This window comes from Aulonocara stuartgranti, assembly GCF_965226115.1.
Source record: "Aulonocara stuartgranti genome assembly, chromosome: 13".
NCBI lineage: Eukaryota > Metazoa > Chordata > Actinopteri > Cichliformes > Cichlidae > Aulonocara > Aulonocara stuartgranti.
Window position 1 is genome coordinate 14,798,596 of NC_138949.1, and position 20,081 is coordinate 14,818,676.

Sequence of the window (20,081 nt, forward strand, 5' to 3'; positions counted from 1 at the left end):
ACCCGGTCATTTACATACAGCACAGTATTTGTTCTGTGAATCTCTAATCCAGGAACATCACCTGCTTGTGCAAAAAAAAAAGAAAAAAAACACACATAGGTATACTGTCATAGCTTACTAATGAATTATTATGATGACACTTAACTCATTTAGCTCACCCTCACGCTAGCATTAATCATGTTTTCACACTGTTGTTATGAGGAAACTTGAGTGATGACACTGTATGTGTGAAAATAGTTTTGACAGAATTCCAGTTACATCCTCTTGACTCAGTGCATATACAGTACATGCTGCCACTTTATGCTGTCTCTGCAGTGGTCACTCACTTCTTTTTCCACAGAACAGTTGCGCACGTGGGTCGTCAGCCCCCAGGGCTCCTTTGCCTGCAGCTACTAGAACCCTCAACCAAGTGTGCTTCCTCTTATAGTTTATTTACTGTGCTAGTGGATAAGCTTTGGAATCTGGGTTAGTCAGCAGGGATATTTGCTTGAGCTTAAAAAGTTAATGCTAAAACACTTAAGAAAATACATGAACAATGTTGCAGAAGCTGTATTTTTTTTTTTTTTAAATGAGTACAGTGTAATACAGATATACAGTTAATTAATTTCAAATGTGCATACTTTACATTGCCTGGAAGAAAGAGCTAGTGATTTGTATGCAGCATAAGCTTCAGTCAGGCTCTGACTGGGGTTTTCAGACCAGATGGTGATGCTATATATAAATGCCAAGACCTACAGACAAACATAGTTGAAAATTCTGAGTCAGCATCCCAAATAACACTTCCACTGACATTTCACATGATGAGAAATTACGATGACCACTTACTGTAAAGTGTTATTAACTTTAAGTGTGGCCTCCAGGAGAAGTATGAATCAAGACCTTCAGAAATTAACACTCAGGGCCACCTTTACTAAAGTATACCTGCTTTTCTTATTTTTGAAGTTAGTGTCTATTCACCAAGAAAAGAAAAACTGCCACAGATACTGTATACCTAATGTCTAAGAAACTAATCCTGTCAGTAGAGCTAAAGGAATTTCACAGACACTCTTCCAGGTTTCATGTGAACTTACAAAGGCAACATCTGTTGTTGATTCAACACACACCGCATGATATTGTGTAACCTGTCAGATAAAGAAGGCACAACAGTCTTGACAGTTTCTGCACTCTGACATGCTGCTCCATGTTATCTAAAAAGTATTTCTTACTTTCTATTGCAACACTGTCACACACATGGATTCTGATTGTAGCCACGATAAGAAAGTATATAGTGCATTAAATTGCCTTTGGTTCATAACTCTGAATATTATTGTTTTTCATCATGCCTGCCTTTCTTATGATTCCGTCAACACTATCATACATTATAACAAATACAAACTCAAGAACAAATGCTTACTTTATAGTTTGATGCATGATTATGAATATTTGTGTTCTCATCCCAAAATATCATGTCATACTGCCAAAGCTGCTTGTCAAAGCTGCTGGCATCTGACATGATGACAGCTAGGGGTAGCAGTGGCTTAAGATGCTGGTAGGGTTCCAAGGAGATTTTCTGAGATTTGTATTTAGCATTTTGGTTTATTTTGTTATCTGCGTTTTAGTTTCAGTAAAACATAGATATGTGATTTCATTCAATAATCATTTATTTTTGCTTGCTTTTAGTGACTAATTGGAGTATGCACCAAAAACTAATGGTTATGGTTGCGCAGCAAATCGACCTGATTAGGTTTAGAAACAGATCATGGGTGAGGGCTAAAATATGCCCATTTTTAAGATTAAGCCTGTACATTGTAAATGATGCTTGAGGTATTCAGTATGTTTAAATGCGATGACTAGGTATCCTGAACAAGCATATATGTTTGTGTGGATGGGAGCTGGATTCATGTCACCATTAACATAACCTGGTAGACAAGCTATCCCGTTAGTGCTAACACAAATTAAGTGCGACGCATGCAATCTTAAATCTTCATTCTAGTTAAACTACAAGAGTACGTTATGTAGTTCCTTAAAACTGTGTTAAAAACAACATAAACAACATAGACTGTTTTGTATAAATTGCTAATGCTACCGAGTCATAGGCAGTTAAAGTGTTAAAGTCAATATGTGACCCACCTGCCACTACAAACTTCAATACAAAAACTAATAAATCACTTTTTATATTAATAAAATAATAATATAACTGTACAGACTTTGGGTAATTTCAAACTGAATTTCTGTTATTACTGCTGCTTACCTGCAGTACCTCGATGACCCACCAGGGTCCCCAGGACACATTTCAGGCATCACTGGAATAATATAATTGCAGCTATATCTAACTGATCTATACCTGTTCATTTATATGTGTGCTGTACAAATATGTTGACAATGGGCACATTTTGCCTGTCATCTCACAAAATTGACAACTTTCCTGTAAGGACAGAAGAAATGTGGAAGATATAACCATCCCAACCTCTAAGCAGGCCCTGATCAAAAAACAACAACAAACATATTCCACTCGTCCGCCTTGTTTTCACAAGCTGCTACACTGGCCATTGTGATGCCAAAAGTAAAAATGACAGCCATGGTTAGGCAACGAAGGATTTCAAAATCCATTACAAAACATTTTATTATGATGGCTAAAGATTATTAAAAAATGAGTTGAGTTTGAGATGTGAGATTGATGCTACAAACGAATTTCTTAACCCTGTAAAGCCTAAATAATGAATTAATTCCTAGAAGATTCAACTTCTTTAAACTGGAGGGTTTATTGAAGCTTCTGACAAATTTCACAATAAAAAAAATAATTAAATAATAATTTTGCATATACTAGCTGTAATTTGTATCATGTTTCCGACTTTTCACTGGCCTGCGCTCGCGGTGTCCTCAACGATCCACACCCAAGTACACATCAGTTTGTCTCAGAGTCCCAACTTCTCTTTTCAGTACTGATGTCTCTCGTTCATACACACGTGCTTTTGAAATGCGCTCCTACACTCAAAACGTTCGTTTTAGGATTTTATGCATTTGGTAATTAAATAATTCCCAAACACAGCTGTCATTGAGGGAGCATAGCGATGCTGGGGTCTGTAAATTACATGCACGCCATTCCCAAGTCCACCTTAAACAGAGTTTTCTTGTGCACTCTGCATTTACACAAACACAGCATGGATACCCTCATACGAATGCAAGCTTTGACCTCTTCATATTTGATAATAGGCTCTTACAGCATTTGCAGCTATAGAAACTGTCAAACTCTCAATAATAACTCTAAATAAGCACTCGCGTTAAAATAAATGGATGGTTAAATTAAACAGAAAAATTGAGGCACCGTTTTTATTGACCTGAACACACTCTTATAGCACTATATGCTACTTTTAAGCTATATCTATTACTGGAAAATACTGATAATAATACAGATATTCTTTTATCAAATGTTCCTAGATTGCGAGATTAGATGGGATACTAGAATTGAATTTAGCTAATGCACCTCTCTAGCGTTTATGATGTTGGTTTTGACATGCGAAATCTCTGTCTTGAGTTTTTTCTGCCTCGTGTGGCTTTGTTCCATTTATGATTCACAGCATTTATCCAAAACACTTGCAAATCTTTGTTCAACTCTAAAGTCGTTGCTATTAATACCACCAAGCAATGGCCAACTTCACTGGGTGAGGACATGAATCATATCTACACTCTTAACTCCTGTAATTGCTGTGAAATTATCACTTTTGATAATTTGATATTCATCTTATAAGTCACCTCACATGTATCAAACAAAACACTATGAGGTGACTCCAAAAGTTACTATTTGAAGAAATGTGTCATCTTTACACGTCTATGACACTCAGTTAAAAGTCTGGGTGAGTCAGGCTTCTGTAATATAGTAGAGTATTTTAAATATCCATTTAATTTGACATTTAAAATGTAGCACAATATGTACAAGGCAGCTACCAGAGGGATTCGCTTTCTCACTTTACAGAAAACCTGTGGCGTGTGAACACTACAATGAGAAGAGACATTTCCATGTTCAGAAACTGAAAGCAATTACATTAGAAGTATACTAATTTAGAAATAGCACAGTTGTACCTGTAAGCCTGTCTGCACAGCCTGCAGTTTCTCTTAAGCTGCACATGGCAGTTTATTGTGATGAGTGCAATTAAATACCCTGGTGATTTGTAGGTCAGTGGTATTATGACTTATCCTACGGCATGCCCCGCTTGCTAGAGCTAGATGGAAACAAGGTTTCAGGAATCCGGTGGCAGTGTACCAGCTGAAAGCAGTGCACATTCACAAGCCCATTCTCAAAAGGCTACCCATGAAACAGGGTATAAAGCAGTTAACATGACACAGCAGCACCTTGGGAGGAAGGGGTGGGAGGGACAACATAATGCACAATATTCTCACAAGCTTATGGCAGACAGTGAATGCACTGTCGCTCTGTGCTCGTTCTTAGATTTACCACACAGCATGTAAAAGGATTGACTATGTTTCACACTGTACAACACGGGGGACAGCTAACCATGGCCCAAATTAGAAGCAGTGTTCCACGTATGGCAGATTTGTGCCTCATCAGCATTATCTCAATCTCTCCCCGTGGCTTTCCTTCTGCCACGTCCAAGCTGAGCGTGTGGTAAAGTGTAATAAAACCAAAGCATCAGAAGCCTCATACTGTACACTATACACAATTCAAAGGGTTTTATTTTTGTGCAATCGACTAACCTTCTACATACGCAATTCCTTATATGTACATGCACATGATGCAATTTTCTTTTGCATAATTTTAGAAAAATGTTTTGAAGTCACCTACAGAGCTAGATTTATTATTAACAAAAAATGTAGTGAATATATGTTGCATGTATGTCAAATTTGTATGCATCCATCTTCAAAACCGAAAATAAAACACAAAGACTTACCTTAGCGGATGGAAAAATCAATGTCTGTATTTAGAATGGACAGTGGGTTTTATTTGTGTGGGTATGTGCGTCTAGTCTCCATAACATAATCTATACATTTTATTATGACGACTTAGTTGAAGGTTAAGTTAAGGCAAGTGGGGATTGTGGTTTGGCTTAAGGTAATTGTCCACAAATTTAATTTAAGCCAATGCAATATCTTTCCTTGTAATAAGAACATGGTGTGTTTGTGTGTGTATGTGTGTTTGGTCACAAATAGCACTGCAGCTTTAGTAGCATGGCATTTGATGGCACAAAATCCAACAACATAATTCCTCACACTGTGCGTCTAAAGGTCACTTGGAAGACTTACCTGTTTAGATGATGCTTCACAAGTACATGATAAGAGACAGCATTATCATGATATTTTTCTATTTGGTCTTAAGAAACAAAAATGTTACAAACTAATTTGCAAGGAATTTCTACAATCAGAACGAATGACACAGTCAATTTTAAGACAAAGGTCAAGCAAAAGCAAGAAAAAATTTATTTTCAGAATGCAAAAGGAAAGACTGATTGTCAAAATCAGTCTTTATTATGTTTCAATTGAGTTATAAAGTATTATTAAACATTATTTTCTAATTAGCAAACATTAAACTGCATTACACTGATGTAAGCTGAAGAGGACTTATATAGCTTCCAGCTTTACTTCAACTTGAAAGAATCAAAGTTTTACCTTGAATGCTCAGTAGGGACCTTAGAAGCCAAGCTTCCCCTCTCTGCCCTGAGGAGGAGAGTCAAATGGGAAAGATCAGAAGTCCACTTACCCCACAGGGAGAAGAGGTGAGGATCACAGCCAGGATGGGAGGCCCACAACACTATGATCAAGCCTCACCCACAACCCCAAAAATCATGATTTGAACAGAAAGCTTGTAGTTACCCCAGTGGTGGTGGTGGTGGTGTACTGGAACTACGACAGAAACTAGTGTGTTCATATGCCCATGTGAGACTTGTTTATGATCCCCATGCACAAGCAGAAAGGAACAAATGGCGCAGCTTAAAAGTGTGAACACGAAGCGAAAGTGGCACCTACCTTGAAAAGCTTTCATTAATGGTTGAAAAAGCAAGTTTCAAAAATGCCAATGACTTTATATACTTCATTCAGCATGAGTATATAATGTCACAAACATGGCTAGCTTAGTTCAATGAAAACTCAGAATTAAAAGGGTAGTACCTTTACTTTTACCTATGAAATTTGATGAAATGTCCATGAAGAAAGCATATTCCAGACAAAAAGGGAGAACAAAAGGAGAGGAGACACGAATAAGTGTCATGGTCACGTCGGAAAAGGACAGAGGACAGGAGCAAGAGGCTTGATGACTACAAATATGTGCAATCAGAAGAGAGGAAATGTGTAACTGTAATGGGAATAATGATGAAAAATAAAACCAAAACTTCTCATTCTATCTGTGCTACATAATAAAGATGTGCAGGATCACAAAAACAGAATGGACAGACTCTGTGCAGACAATCGCTACATGCATTACAGGAGCGAGGACAGATGAAGATTAGCTTAAAATTTCAGTAAGCCATTTACCACCACCATGCATTACATTCAAATGATGCTGATGGAAGTGTCTCGTTACTCTAACCACATTCCCAGTAAACAAAAGAACATGAAGTAAATTAGAATAATTAAAACGAAAGAAAGATGGAAACAAATGGCGACACAGCAGAGTCGTGAATAGAAAGCTAAATGAGCTTGAAAAGATGGGGAGGGAAAAAAAAGTCACTGAGAGAGTGAAAATTAGCCAGGTCAGTCAGTATAAGTGAATTGACAGCCCATATCTGAAGCTTCAAGCCTGGATGTTAAATAAGAGTTACAGGCACGCACACACACTTCTGAGCACAATGGGAGCAAGAGGGACAAATGGGGGAATCGCTGGAAAAAGGAACAGAGCTCATACCTTGGTCGCCCATCATCAGGTGTGCCAGACCTTAAAGGAAAACAAGAGCACAGTCAGCAGAGAACAAGGGATAATGGGAAGCTGTGTGACACTGACACGCAGGCATCTCTTTCAGAGCAGATGTCTGTGTTTCTTGAGGAGTGTGGATAGGGAAAAAGTGGGAAGGAGAGAAATAGGAGGATGCATAGACAGGGTCAGCAAGATGAGCATTTGGTCAACCGAAGCAGGTTGCAATGCATCATCATCATCCACTTACTAGATATAATTCAGAAATTTAAATTCAGGCTGATCTTTGTGCTCTAAGATCATCATTCCGCCTACCACCCTTAAAGAGCAATCGCTATTCAAATATAGACCTGCGTTCAGCTAATATTTGATTCATATTCAAACAAAATCATACGGGTAAAAAAGATGAAGATGTCTTCTGACACAGTTTTCTGTTATAAATCGTGTGTTCTGCTTAGCCTTTCAGCTTCACATCTCAAATACTCATTTTAAAATTAATCTCAATACAAACAACATGACCAGCCTTGCTTAATAATAAGGAAGCTGTCATTGTGTTAAAAGTCTGCATGGAATAAATTAAGATGCCCTTTTCCTTTTTATTACAATATACTTACCAACAAGATTCAACCAAATACATTTTGAGTTTTGATAACCACGAACAAAGATTTCAGTCAACAAAAATCTGCATTTACTTTATTAAATGTGCATCTTTAATGAATTTATTAAAAAACATTTTTTTAGCCAATATTGCGCTCAATAATTGCTTCAATCTTTCTTTTGTCAGTGTTTCTTAGAGTAATAATTTGGTGCTACTAGCCCGTACTAGTATCAGATCTGGTTCACATGGTCCTAAAGTAGACTATTGATTAAATGAGGCAATCAAAGCAGGCACAGAATTGCTGTACAAGTATTCACAGTTAACCCTCTGGGTAGGTCTTCAACTAAAAAGGATATCCAATTCCATTCTCCAAAACTACATATAAAAAAATCTAATCTTTGCAATCTCATGCAAAAAGAATCACTGTGATATGAGTAATAAATGGACATGCTAATATCAGTGCTTGTACCCATTTAAATAAGATATTTTACTGACCCTTTAACGCCCTTAGATCCGTTTAATATACATTTTTAAATGTCTTGGCTGTGAAGGCTATGGTGATGTTCGAGTATTGTTTAAATACCCAGAAATAACAGAGAAAATTTAATTAATCAGACTTACCACTCCAGTAACAGCGATACTGTTACCCTTATAAAACACTGAGAAGCCTTAGCCATAACAATGTGTTAGAAAAAAATAGAACCAGTTTCAATTACAATACCCACCTTCATTATAGTTGTCTTCTGGAAGCACAGACAGGCAAAGAGAAAAAGAGTAAGATATTCATTAAGCAGCATGCAGACTAGTACTGGCCATTGCATGTCATCACCATGCAAGGCATTAAACATCACATGCAAGTGACCTATTGTAACCCCTGCAGAGGAAACGCTAAAGCACGTACACGTGTTTTTGTCCGTGCATTGACCTGGAATACAGGACAGAGCTCTGAGTGAACTTTTGAACATTTGAAACGACTTCAAAGAATTTAATTCTATCAAGCAAGTCCATTATATTGAAACTTGAGGCGGTTTCATAGTGTTCTGTTAAGCTTGTTAAATACTTTTTTTATTTGACGTTTTTTTAAAATAATGAACTGCAACTTTTTGTATCAACAACTATTTACTCCAGCAGCTCAGTGAAATCTAGTTTGTTTTTCTTGACTGAAAAGCCGGTGCATGTGATGAAATACGCTGCAACAGAAAATAACCTAAATAAATTGAGCCGGCTGCGGTAAAGCAATGCCTCTGAGGTTTCCGAACCGGCAGTGGAGTCTCGTGTCACTTATTCAGGTGAATTGGTCACAGTAGTGAAGGCAATGACCAGTGACCACATACGGGCAATACAAAAGGAGATTGCCTCCCGGATGAAATTCTCCTAACACTAATTTTTGGCAAACAATGTGAGTTTTGTGGAAGTGAAAAAAACAAAACAAAAAACCCCAAAACTGACATGTGAAATTGGTCTCAAATGAAAGATATAGGTGAAGAAGTATATGCTAGCAAACTAATAGCAAACAAGTGCAGAAAACATGCTAACAGCAAGGAAATAAATGAGTTTAACAAAATGATTTGACTGGAAACATGCAAAAATAATCACGTAAGGATGCGTAAGGACCCACACATTTCCTATGAAAAGAATAATAATATATAATCAGTCAGCAGTACTATTCATCACTGATACATAGCAATAGTATTTAATATTTGATCATTAAAATGTAACACCAGACAGATACAAAAGGATCTAATAAATAAATATAGAAAATAAATAAATGTGATGAGAACACAGTTATTAGACTTTTAACTTTGGATTAAAAAAATTAACCAAAAATCATGAAAACACCAACATGCAATGTATATATATATAGAAGACAAAGAAACATGGTTGTGTGATCAATCCAGTTACAATAACCATGCGACCAAATAGGGACCGCTGCTAAATAAACTCCTACCTCTTTAATATGGTTTCTTGCCCAGATTTATTTTGACCGAAACTTACCATCACCACTGGTTCCCATTCCAAATCAGACACCATGCACACAAAATCAATCCAAATTATCACAATTAAAGACTTCACTCGTTGTATAATACGACCACATCAGTTTTGGTAAAAATTTAGATTGATTTCATTTGATGGAATTTGAAATATTTTTGATAATATGTATAACTCATACTAGAGCCTCATTTATCCTTGTCCTTCAGTACTGAACTGTGCATTTGCCTTACAATGGTTTAATTTTGTTTAAAATGTAGCCAGATGTGGATAAAACTTTCCAAATTTAAGAAAATACAGGACATTTAGATAAATGAGATTCTATAGGCCATTTTCAGAGGGGCCTTTTTGATCGGACCGTCGCAGGCTAAACACAGGTGTAATTAATCAAATTAATTATGGACCGGTTCCAACCAGATGGGCCAGAGCTCAAACAAATGGCTGAGGCGCACTAAATGGGGCCATCGTTTTATCAATTACATCTGTGTTTACTCCGCTGACATGTCACAGTGGCCTCTGTGAAAAGAGCCGATCTTTAAAAAATATACACGCATGCAGTATGTTGACAAAAAACGTTGCTTGGAAATGAGAAGCAGGCTGCTGAAAAAAAGCATTCTGACAAGGCAAGCATGAAGCTGCATGAGAAAAGTGAAAGAAACAAGAACACTGGCTGATGTCAAGACCCCAAAGACCAACATTGACTGAAACATTTTGCCACAATAACTAACAGGTAACTAATAATTGACTCACTGCGGTGTGCAATACAGTGATAGCAGTCTTTGTTGTATTACATTTAAATTCGGTGAGTGATCTATGCAGGAGGACTGCTTATTTGATAGCTTGTGAAAGATTGTGCAGCCTGTGGGGTTACTGCACAATTAACACTATTATAGTGATTCCCTTCCTCTAATGATGATGTTCACAATCAAATTAAGAAATGATTTCGAGAAATAATTATTAATAGCTATTGCACAAGTAAAGCTTGAGAGACATGCATTTCATATTCTTATATTAAATCTGATGTGAGCACGTTATCCTCATGTAATTCTAAACCACATCTGGATTTGAATACTGGGAGCAAGTCTAACAGCTATTCATAGCAAATTTGGTCCAAAGGTTTGAGCAAAGTTAATGAATCAAACCTTTAGTAAGCATGAAGGGGGGTCCAGTGTTTCTTAAGGTGCTTAGTAGAAAAGAAGTTTTCCTTTAACTTCAGTATTAGCTGACAGAAACCATTAAAACATGCCATGTTTTGCCTCTCTCTGACACACACACGCAAACTTTCTTTCACAAATGTACCCAGCTGGTTACATTCTAATCCAGAGACGTAAATCCATTTAATCCCCTTGACAAAGTGATCCCAGTGCTATTGTGCTGGTAACACTACACCAAAATGCACTCAACTGTCTATCATACGATCTCCATCGCTGATGGTCTTACGCTGTTGATCATGCACATGGTGTATGGCTCATGGAAAATAATTACATTACTATTCAAGTTAATGCCTCACTGAATAAAACATCTGGAGGATAACAGCAACAAGGATTGGACATAAATCTATAAATTGATTTTCTTCTTCTCGTTGCCTCCTGCAGACATTATTCTGACCCTTTACAGAATCCTTAGCCTCCTGACTGTGAACTCAAAACTGTGACAGCTGATTAAATATAAAGTGAGACATATAGAAAGGAAAACGAACAATGCTCTGTCCACTGTTTCAACACACAAGGTGCCGTCATCTAGCTGTACAAAATGTCATTAAGGCACTCGTGTCTCTACAGTGTGTCTGGATGCAGTTGGCTGAGTAGTCTTGGCAGGATCTCAGTGACAATGCACTTCACATAAAGGACCATGTGTCACATTCACTAGACCCAGCATCCAGCAATAGATATAATTCATTTTCTCTGCCATTTGACAATTTTATAAGATCATGTCTGCCTGAATCAGCTTTTTGTCATCTGTGCTTACAGTCATCAGCATTGCAGTGTTTTAGCTTTGTATGAAGTGCACCTGTTAAATGGATACTATATTTTTGAAAAACAGCATTTTAATGTTTTCTGTCTTTGAGTTTTTTAGATTGCACGTGTGATTAAGGACTCGTTAAGGATGATTAAGGAATCCCTTTGGCTTACTAAGCAAAATACACAGAAATTTACAAAGGCATTCAGGATATTGGTCAAATACTTGTGTTTTGTGTCTTTCCTCTGCTTTGCAAAGACATAATAATCAACAACCATTATCGTAGTGCTAGATCCTGCTTATTAAGACATAACTGTGAAGGCTGAGTAAAGGTTCAACTGCATGCCCTCGCTCTTATGCTGACAACCCCCACATACCTCCTTGTCTGTATTTAGTCTGCTGTTACCATGATCCACAGCAGGAAAATAAATAATATTATTTGCCCTAAATTGTCTTAAAGACTATGCGAAATCACAGCTAAATAAAATGTGAAAGTCAGAATACTGTTGCTTTATGACACCACAGTGCTCTGCATTTATATTTCATGCAGTCATTATTTATGTAACATAGTTCTGTCTCGCAATATTGGGCGTACTGGGTAGAGCGGTCAGTTATGATGTGACAGAGTCACTAAAATAAGAGCATTATGTAAAATATCTAAAGTATACCATCAGCGTGATTAAATAAAGTAATTTGTTAAATAAAGTTCAGTAAGATGAATTATTAAGAACGCAAGATTTCATAATGAAGCCGTTCAGTTCCATTTTACATATCCACAAAAAGAAGTAGTTTATCGTGCCAGTTTTGCTTTGAAAAAGTAGGTCAGCAGCAAATATTCACTGTGGAAAACCTGAAACTGAAAAAGTCTCATAGCTGGAAATTCTGTGGGTATTTGTACATCATTTAACAAAGACACAGAGAACTTTAACTGTCAAATGTTTGCTTTTTTTTTTAAACAACTGCTCAAAAATATTATATATAAAAATTATGAACTATCAACTGTCATGCCAGTAAACTGCAACAGTCTAAAGTTCAGCATGTTGGCTACTCAGTACAAGAAGAGTGAAAAGTTTCAATCCCAGAGCTCACTCACTGACTGCCAACATTGGAAGTTACGATGGGGCATGACCACAAATAAAGACAGGTTTCTATTCACTATCTACTATTCTTGAGAGATGCCATTTGGACTGAATAGGATTTTCCTGAGTACCTCTTCAGGTAGTTCACAGACCTTTGAGTCTGAGCTCCCACAGTTCCCATTTATTGTAGTGCTACATAAACAGCCTTTTCTCTCTAGGGTTGTCAAAATCTATACAGAGATACCCATCGATATTAAAAAATTACTGTAGTATTATTCTCATTTGCAATAGTATTGATACCAACAGTGCCATCTTTGCCTCCTCCTGTTGACACAAAAATTCCCACAACTCTGCAGACAGGCAGACACACACACACACACACACACACACACACACACACACACACACAGCCTCGCCCTCACTAGTTAGCGTTAAACAAGAGTTTATAAGGAATAATTAATTAATAGTTAAGAAATTAATTAGTATTAAACAGTTATCACAAATGTTAACCTGACCTGCCCAAACTTTAACAGTAGCTGTTTAACTTTTAAAGGTTTTCCTATAGCGCCATCTGTTATTATTAAGGAAGCTGCTAGCAGCTATGACTAAAACGCTAAAATGGGAGCTAGGCACCAAATGTCAGGCAGCAAGTGAGTCCTGCCCATCTTAATAATGCCCAACATTAATTTAACAGGATAACACAGTTATTTGTGTCTAAAAAGTGTTACATTTCTTTTAAAGTCCCAGACAAGAAGCAGAGAAATGTGTACCAGCAACTAGACAGAAACAGTGACAGCCTAGCTTACCTACTCTAGTTAAAAACATGGTGCCAAGTCCCCCTAGAGCAGGGGTGTCAAACTCAAATACACAGTGGGCCAAATTTTAAAACTGGAACAAAGTCGTGGGCTAACATTAATATTTATTGAAAAAAAAATCTTCCTCCAGATATAAAAATGAATCTTTTCTTATGGACTCAAACACGTTTTGGTGAAAAACTGAATATGGAACAAGCAAAGCTTAATACTAAACAATATATATATTAGCTGTATAATACCAGTAGGCCAGCTCTAATAGTAATTTGGTATGGCTTCGCGGGCGAAATGTAATTAGGCTGCGGGCCAAATTTGGCCCGCGGGCCAAAGTTTGACACCTATGCCCTAGAGGCACAGCACTAGCTTAGATAACGTAAATATTGTTTTTCCCCACATAATATTGAAAATGATTATTGAGTATTTTTCTTGGGTATCAATATCGAGTTTAAAATTCTAGTACTGTGACAACTCTACTTCTTTCACATTTTCCATATCCAAAACAAGTGTATGATAAATATTTAAGAGTAGAATAGGGAGTTTTATTTATTTATTTTTCTTTTCAGATCTCCTTCCAGAGCCTCAGAACATATTATACAACTGTTTTAGTTGACTAATACTTCTCTTGACTAGTAAAGTGAATGTGTAAAATTGCTCAAATGCTTCGATGCATTCAATACATAACACGAAAAACTATGAAATCTCCCTAAATTCGTCTCTAAATGTCATCACTACACATCCAATAACAGAGAACAAAACACACCAAATCCATTCCCGGCCCAATGCGCAGTTGTCAATTTGAAAAATAGTAGCAGGAAGGCTGTTCTAAAATCCCTCGTCACGCAGGCATTTTAAGGGAAAATGTAAAAGCCTTGCAGCAAAGGTCAGCACTACCACAGGATCAATTTGTTGTTAAATTACAATTTAGACCAAATCAAGAATAATGAATGCAAGTGAAGGCTCATCTCTTAGTAGCATAGCCAAGCCTAATGCATCTTTCTACCAGAGGAGTGTTAGTGGCATTACACGGCTTACCCTCTACCCCATTATCCTTCTCAAGCAACAGTAAGTGTGGAGAGAGAGGAAACGGGCAGAGTGACCAGCTACTCTGATGGAAATTGATAGCGCCCACAGCTGTGGATATTTCTGCTGTTGCTAATTCATATCTTCACTATCTCAGATGCTCACAAGACACATGCATGCTTTCCAGGCAAGGATCTGTTCATATTACCTTTTTATTGTATCGCCCCGCTGACACTGGGCACCTCAACACAGGCAGAGACCAGAATAGGTTAAATTTAACCCTTTAACTCAAAATAGCCAAAAAATATAATCTGTTAATTCACTGATATCTTTGAAGGCAAAAGTTGGCAGGAGTGACATTAACCTTTGCCTAAGAGGTTAGATTTTGATTCCCACATTGGACTTATATTTTCACACTTTTAAGACATATTATATTTACACTTTATTTTACACTTTGTTGTCAGTGTTTGGTACCATTTAAGACATGCCTTCTCTGCAATATGTCATATAACACCTTCTTACAGTCAGGGAACGTACACGGCACTTGAAGGAGGCACAAGAGAGCACAAATACATCGGACAAACTTTAGGAGCTTAAAATATAAAAGCAGACAGATTTTGGTGCCACTGGATACAGCCAGGCTAACCTAATTCCAGTGTTTGACCTATAATCTAAGTAGCTGCTGGATGTACCATATTCTTTACTGGGCTGATACAAGAGGGGTGATGGTGTTGTTATCAAACCCTTTGTAAGACAGTGAGGAGGAAAATTTTCTGAAATGGTAACATTTTGAAAAGAACCTAATCAATCAAATTGTGATGTATTGTGCCTAGCTGCATATTTACTTCAGGCAGATGGCAGGTGGATAATATAGTCCAACTCAGATATTTCCAAAGAGATAGATGAAAAGAGAGGATTGTGCGAGCAGATGTGCTCAGGGGTCTCTCAATTCTTTTACATCTTGTGGACTGGAATGATCCAAGAGGATAATCAGAAAAGCTTATACAGAATTCTAATAACCTTAATCCCAGGGTAGAAGATATCTAGGATAGTATTACAGATGTAGAGTCAATCTTTTTTTTTTTTTGATGCAGGAGTATTAGTCCAAGCAGAGGAATTAAGAAATTAATGTAAACTTCAAGTTTGTGTATATATATATATATAGGCTCAGCATATTTGTAACTTATTGCGACAGGGCTCATAGCTTCATGCTGAAGCGAGATATGCCAACGCTCACTACGCATCTGTTCTAAGAAAATGTGCACAGCAGTTGCTTAAAGAAACTAGTTGCCGCAGCTGCCACTGTTGACGTGTGGCAAATCCCTATCTGAAGAGTGGCTCTTAAGCTAAAGTTAGAAAAAAAAACATTAATAAAGTGCACTGAGCATTAACCACAGCTAAGCTCTTAGTACTGTTAACATTAAGCTACATCCTTTTCCATTATAAGTGGCAAAAAAAGACAAAACTATACAAAAATGTCACGAAGCAAAAGTGTAAACCAGTGATCTGTTCTGACTGAGTTACCATTTGAATCCCATTTTTATTTAATTTGTAGTTCATATTACATTTTGTTTGTTTGTTTTTTGGACTCAAGAAGACGTTTTAAACATTATGCAGACTGCCTCTTGAACTTCTACACATGATGTAGACTGGATTACCATAAAGATGGGTTCATTTGTGCAACCTTTACTCTCTTTTGGGAAGTGATGAAAACTCTCCCTGAAAACTGATTTGTCTTCCCTCTATCGCCGGAGTGATGGATTTCAAATTACGGCGCAGCACTTTTGCCTTGTTTTTAGCATTTCAGCCGCCGCTCGTGACTGACGACACCCAACCAGCAGCATCAAAGGTAAATTATGTTCAAAGTGAAAATATCATCTACAGTCTGGAATCTAAAGAGTTTTGCTTCTAAGCAGTTTTATTCCTGCATGAAGGTGAGAACCAAGGCAGAGATATGTGATCAGTTTTGCCTCTCTCTCTCTGTCTGTCTGTCTCGGCTCACTTATTTTAAAACCGTGGGACAGGGTATATGGCCTCGGGAGAGGCAGAAGTACCCTTTTGGTTCTATATCTGTTTGAGGGTGCTCAAGTCATCCAGACTATATAGAAAATGCTATGAATTGTATTATGGAAACTGAAATATATTTTTACACCAAGGTATTAAAAGGTCTCCAGTGGTGAAAATAAGGAAAAAAATATATGTGTGGAACACCTCATATCTGCAAGATCTCATACACATATGAGATAATATTGCATAATCAGGGTAGTGATTGCATGTCAACAGAACAGCAATATGTTATGCATTTTATATACTGTAACTTCCATATGCCAGCTTAATATGCTCCTGTAAGAAACATGTGGTGTAGCTCAGTTAAACACAAGTTTGCATGTGTGGGTGTCTGTGTGTGTGACATGGAAATTTGAATGTGTTTATTTGTGCTGTAGGATGAATCCCGTTAAAGGAGGAGTTTGGTGTCAACGAATTTCACAAACACCCTTTGACAGTCAGGAGCAAATGTATTTAAACAAGGCAAAAATCCTACGGGAAAATCCCTCTAATCTTTTGATCCCGATATCTGTCTTTGGAGTCAGAGACAGCAGTATACTATTAATCTGCTTTTGTCTGAGTGAAGCTGCAGGAGGCCTCTAGACAAAATGACACTTTCAGAGATACAGTACAGTCACATGTTGGGTTTTTTTGTTGTTGTTGTTTTTTTAAGCAATGACAGACATGCCCGAAAGGGAGTGATCACTCAAATTACAAATTCATCTTCCTATGAAATCTATATTAAATGTGAACATGAGAAAAGCTGCTGAATTCTTAAACCGCATTTTCACATTGGGGCCATTAATATAAATCAACTGATCAAATGATAGTGCTGCTTTTCTAGTCTCAAACGCAAGCTTCTTTTTGAATACATTATATTTGCTTACTTATATTTTTCCATTTGCATTTAAAAGTATTTTTATATGGCTCGTCATAAATTCTCATACGCACCTATCTGCGCATAGATGTGAATGAATCGCTGTTGTTGTTTAAAGCTGATCAAAACTGATGTCAAATGAAGATATTTGCCATATTAAGCCAGTACTGTGTAAACAAGTATATTGAACTGAACTCTGTCTGGACATGCCCAAAAACAATGAAGGTATCACCAAGTCTTTAATCATAATTTGCACATTTGCATTTTCTACCACTACAATCTTCTGGTCTCATTGATTTATTTTGCAGTGTACCTTTGCATTATTGTTAAATACTCAATAACATGCTAGTTTTCAATCAAGTTACCCATTATTGCCATGTGGACTTCTCCACTCCACTGTTGCTTTCAAAATGTTAATTTTTTTCAAGAGGATACAACTTGGCTCAAAGTATGCAGTACGGGCTTTAGGCGAAAAGTCAAAGCGTAAAACAAACAGAAACTTCACTGTGAATTTATTGAGTTCCTCATCCAGAAGCAAATAGATAGTGTTAAAAAGCTGCCCTACCTGCTGCCACAGTGGCCCTGGCATAGAGGGCAGCCAGATTTTGCACTAAAATATTGCTCAGCACCAAAACACAGAAGCCTATCCGTCTTCAAGTAGTATAGACTCAATGACAGACCAGACCAACTCTTTAGTAGCTTACATTGTGTTTATCACCAATCCAAGGTGCCTATACATCCAAACCTAATTAAAGGGTAAAAAGTTGTTGATAAAACTCATTGTCTTTGTCTCTTTGCCAAAGACACAACTGCTGCTGCTTCTTCTCTGCTGAATGGGTCAACCCTCTGCAAATGGCTGTGCCATATCGATGCATTATTCACCAGTGCAATCAACCAAAGCAAACACTGTAATTACATTAGGACTGCAATAACAAACACAAACTGTTCTAAAGTCTCGGGCAAGAATCTCGACTGTAGACATTCACATGCACCACAAGAGCTTATTCCCAGTGACGTTACAGCAGGTGATAGTCACAACTGTCATATGTTATGCAAAACACAACCTCTGGTGTAACCACGGGATAGAGCCACACATCTGAAATCTTTCTTGGATATTTTAGTAGACAATAATATGGCATAAACGAGCATAAGACAGATCTAGTCCCAGAACCAGTGTCATTTTTTTTTAATTAAAAAAAGGTTCAAATAATGCACAAATATGCATTTCATATAAATTAACCTGTGATTCAATCGACTGAAGGAAACTAATTTTAATTAGACATTATGTTGATAATTAAACTTTCCAGATCAGCACAGACAGTTCATTAGAGGTTGTACAGTATTATAAACACAAGTAACGTTGAGCTATTTTCAGTGGCTGCAGACAGACTGGGATCACACTATTACCTGTGGGAAGATTGCCAGGAAAGGTTTCACTGCCACTGCCATGTCTATCCAAGTTATATCTTGGGGATGAACCTGGAAACTGAAATACTAATAACCAGGATTCAATTTTAAGGTAAAAAAAGAGCTACAAAGAGTGTGACATGGATAAAAAAAAAACAAGCAAGCAAAACATATTGTGCATCTACCTAAATGAGCATGTGAATAGTGTATCTCCTGCGTGTGTTGTGTTGCAGTACTTTCCTTCTGTAATGAATCAGTAATGCACAAATCTGTTTTGACACTCTTGTTTTGGTGAATTAAAACCGTCACAGTTGATGATTGTTCAAAAGTCAAAACAGGTTTGACATTATTTCAGTTACTGTAGGCTACAGTCATTTTTGGTACTGCGCCATCCTGTAATAGAAGCTTAATAAATGCGCTTATGTTTTGTGACTGTTTGTCCTATAAGTGACATTAGTTTCAAGGATGTCTAACTATATTTTCACCTAGAAGCCTAGAAGCAATGCTATCAGCTAAAATCACAATATGATAGTGCAAGGCAATCACAGTTACTCACTGTACCCGGATAATGTGACTTATCTTTTAAATTACATAATACACAAAGTGACAAACAAAATGCTGTGCAGTCTTACTTGGGGTCTGCCCTACTTTTTTTCTTTCTTTTTTTTTTGTACCAGGGGAGATTTATGGTTGGTTAATGTACGATGAGATAAACAACATGATTCCATTTTATCAGGATAAAATATGGAGCTATGCAATGCATCTATGTTATTTCTTTAATGAGAAACAAAAAGGGCATACTGACCATCGAAAAGTGCATTTAAATAATTGTTTCAACCGATCAAAGGGATTTGTGTTTGTGTGCGTGTGTGCATTTGTAAGTGTGTGAATTGGAGAGAGAGAGACCGAGGAGAAAGAGAGCAGGAGAGAGAGAGTTATGTGCACACTTGTGGTTGGACAGAGGAGAGTTGACAGGTCCGGTGGCAAATCCTATAATCCTTTCATCTGATCAAAGTAATACAACAGCTTTTAGATTATTTAATGGAAGGGTAAATTTTAAACTTCAATGTACTTTATAGTTAAATCCATGTATGCACAATAGGTAAATTTGCAGAAGCTTTAAGAACGAATTTCGATATGTTAGTATATGCACTTTTATTTCTGTGTGTGTGGATTTTTTTTCCCAGAAGTGTTTTTGGTACAGTAGAACACTAGCTTCAAAAAATATTTTAAATCTCTGGTGTGATTTAAAAACTAAATAAATAAATAAATAAAAATCTTGCACACATTTTCTGCTGTGGTTTTGACTTACCTCCTCACTAAAACTCAGAATGGTGAGGAAGCAAGAAAGAAAGCATGTGTGTTTAATATGGCTGGGAAACATTCTCTGTACTTGCCACAAAACATACTATCCTGCAAAGGTACAGTGCAGCATTCTTTATTTCAGAGGGACTTA

General features: G+C 37.1%; 1 protein-coding gene across 15 annotated transcripts in view; it reads right to left on the minus strand.

The window, feature by feature from the left end:
* The window catches only part of LOC309720212 (neurexin-1a-like), a 256,636-nt gene that overhangs the window by 227,985 nt on the left and 8,570 nt on the right, over window positions 1-20,081 (minus strand). For 8 of the 15 annotated variants that reach the window (XM_082556897.1, XM_082556889.1, XM_082556901.1 and 5 more), the window contains exons 3-5: window positions 8,162-8,179; window positions 6,833-6,862; window positions 5,602-5,649 (exon numbers count right to left, since the gene is read on the minus strand). In XM_082556897.1, the coding sequence (XP_082413023.1) occupies window positions 5,602-5,649; window positions 6,833-6,862; window positions 8,162-8,179 (96 nt within the window). Of the gene's footprint in view, window positions 1-5,601; window positions 5,650-6,832; window positions 6,863-8,161; window positions 8,180-9,431; window positions 9,600-20,081 lie in introns of those variants that run through there. The other 7 variants (XM_082556890.1, XM_082556887.1, XM_082556904.1 and 4 more) reach the window with 5 other exon arrangements.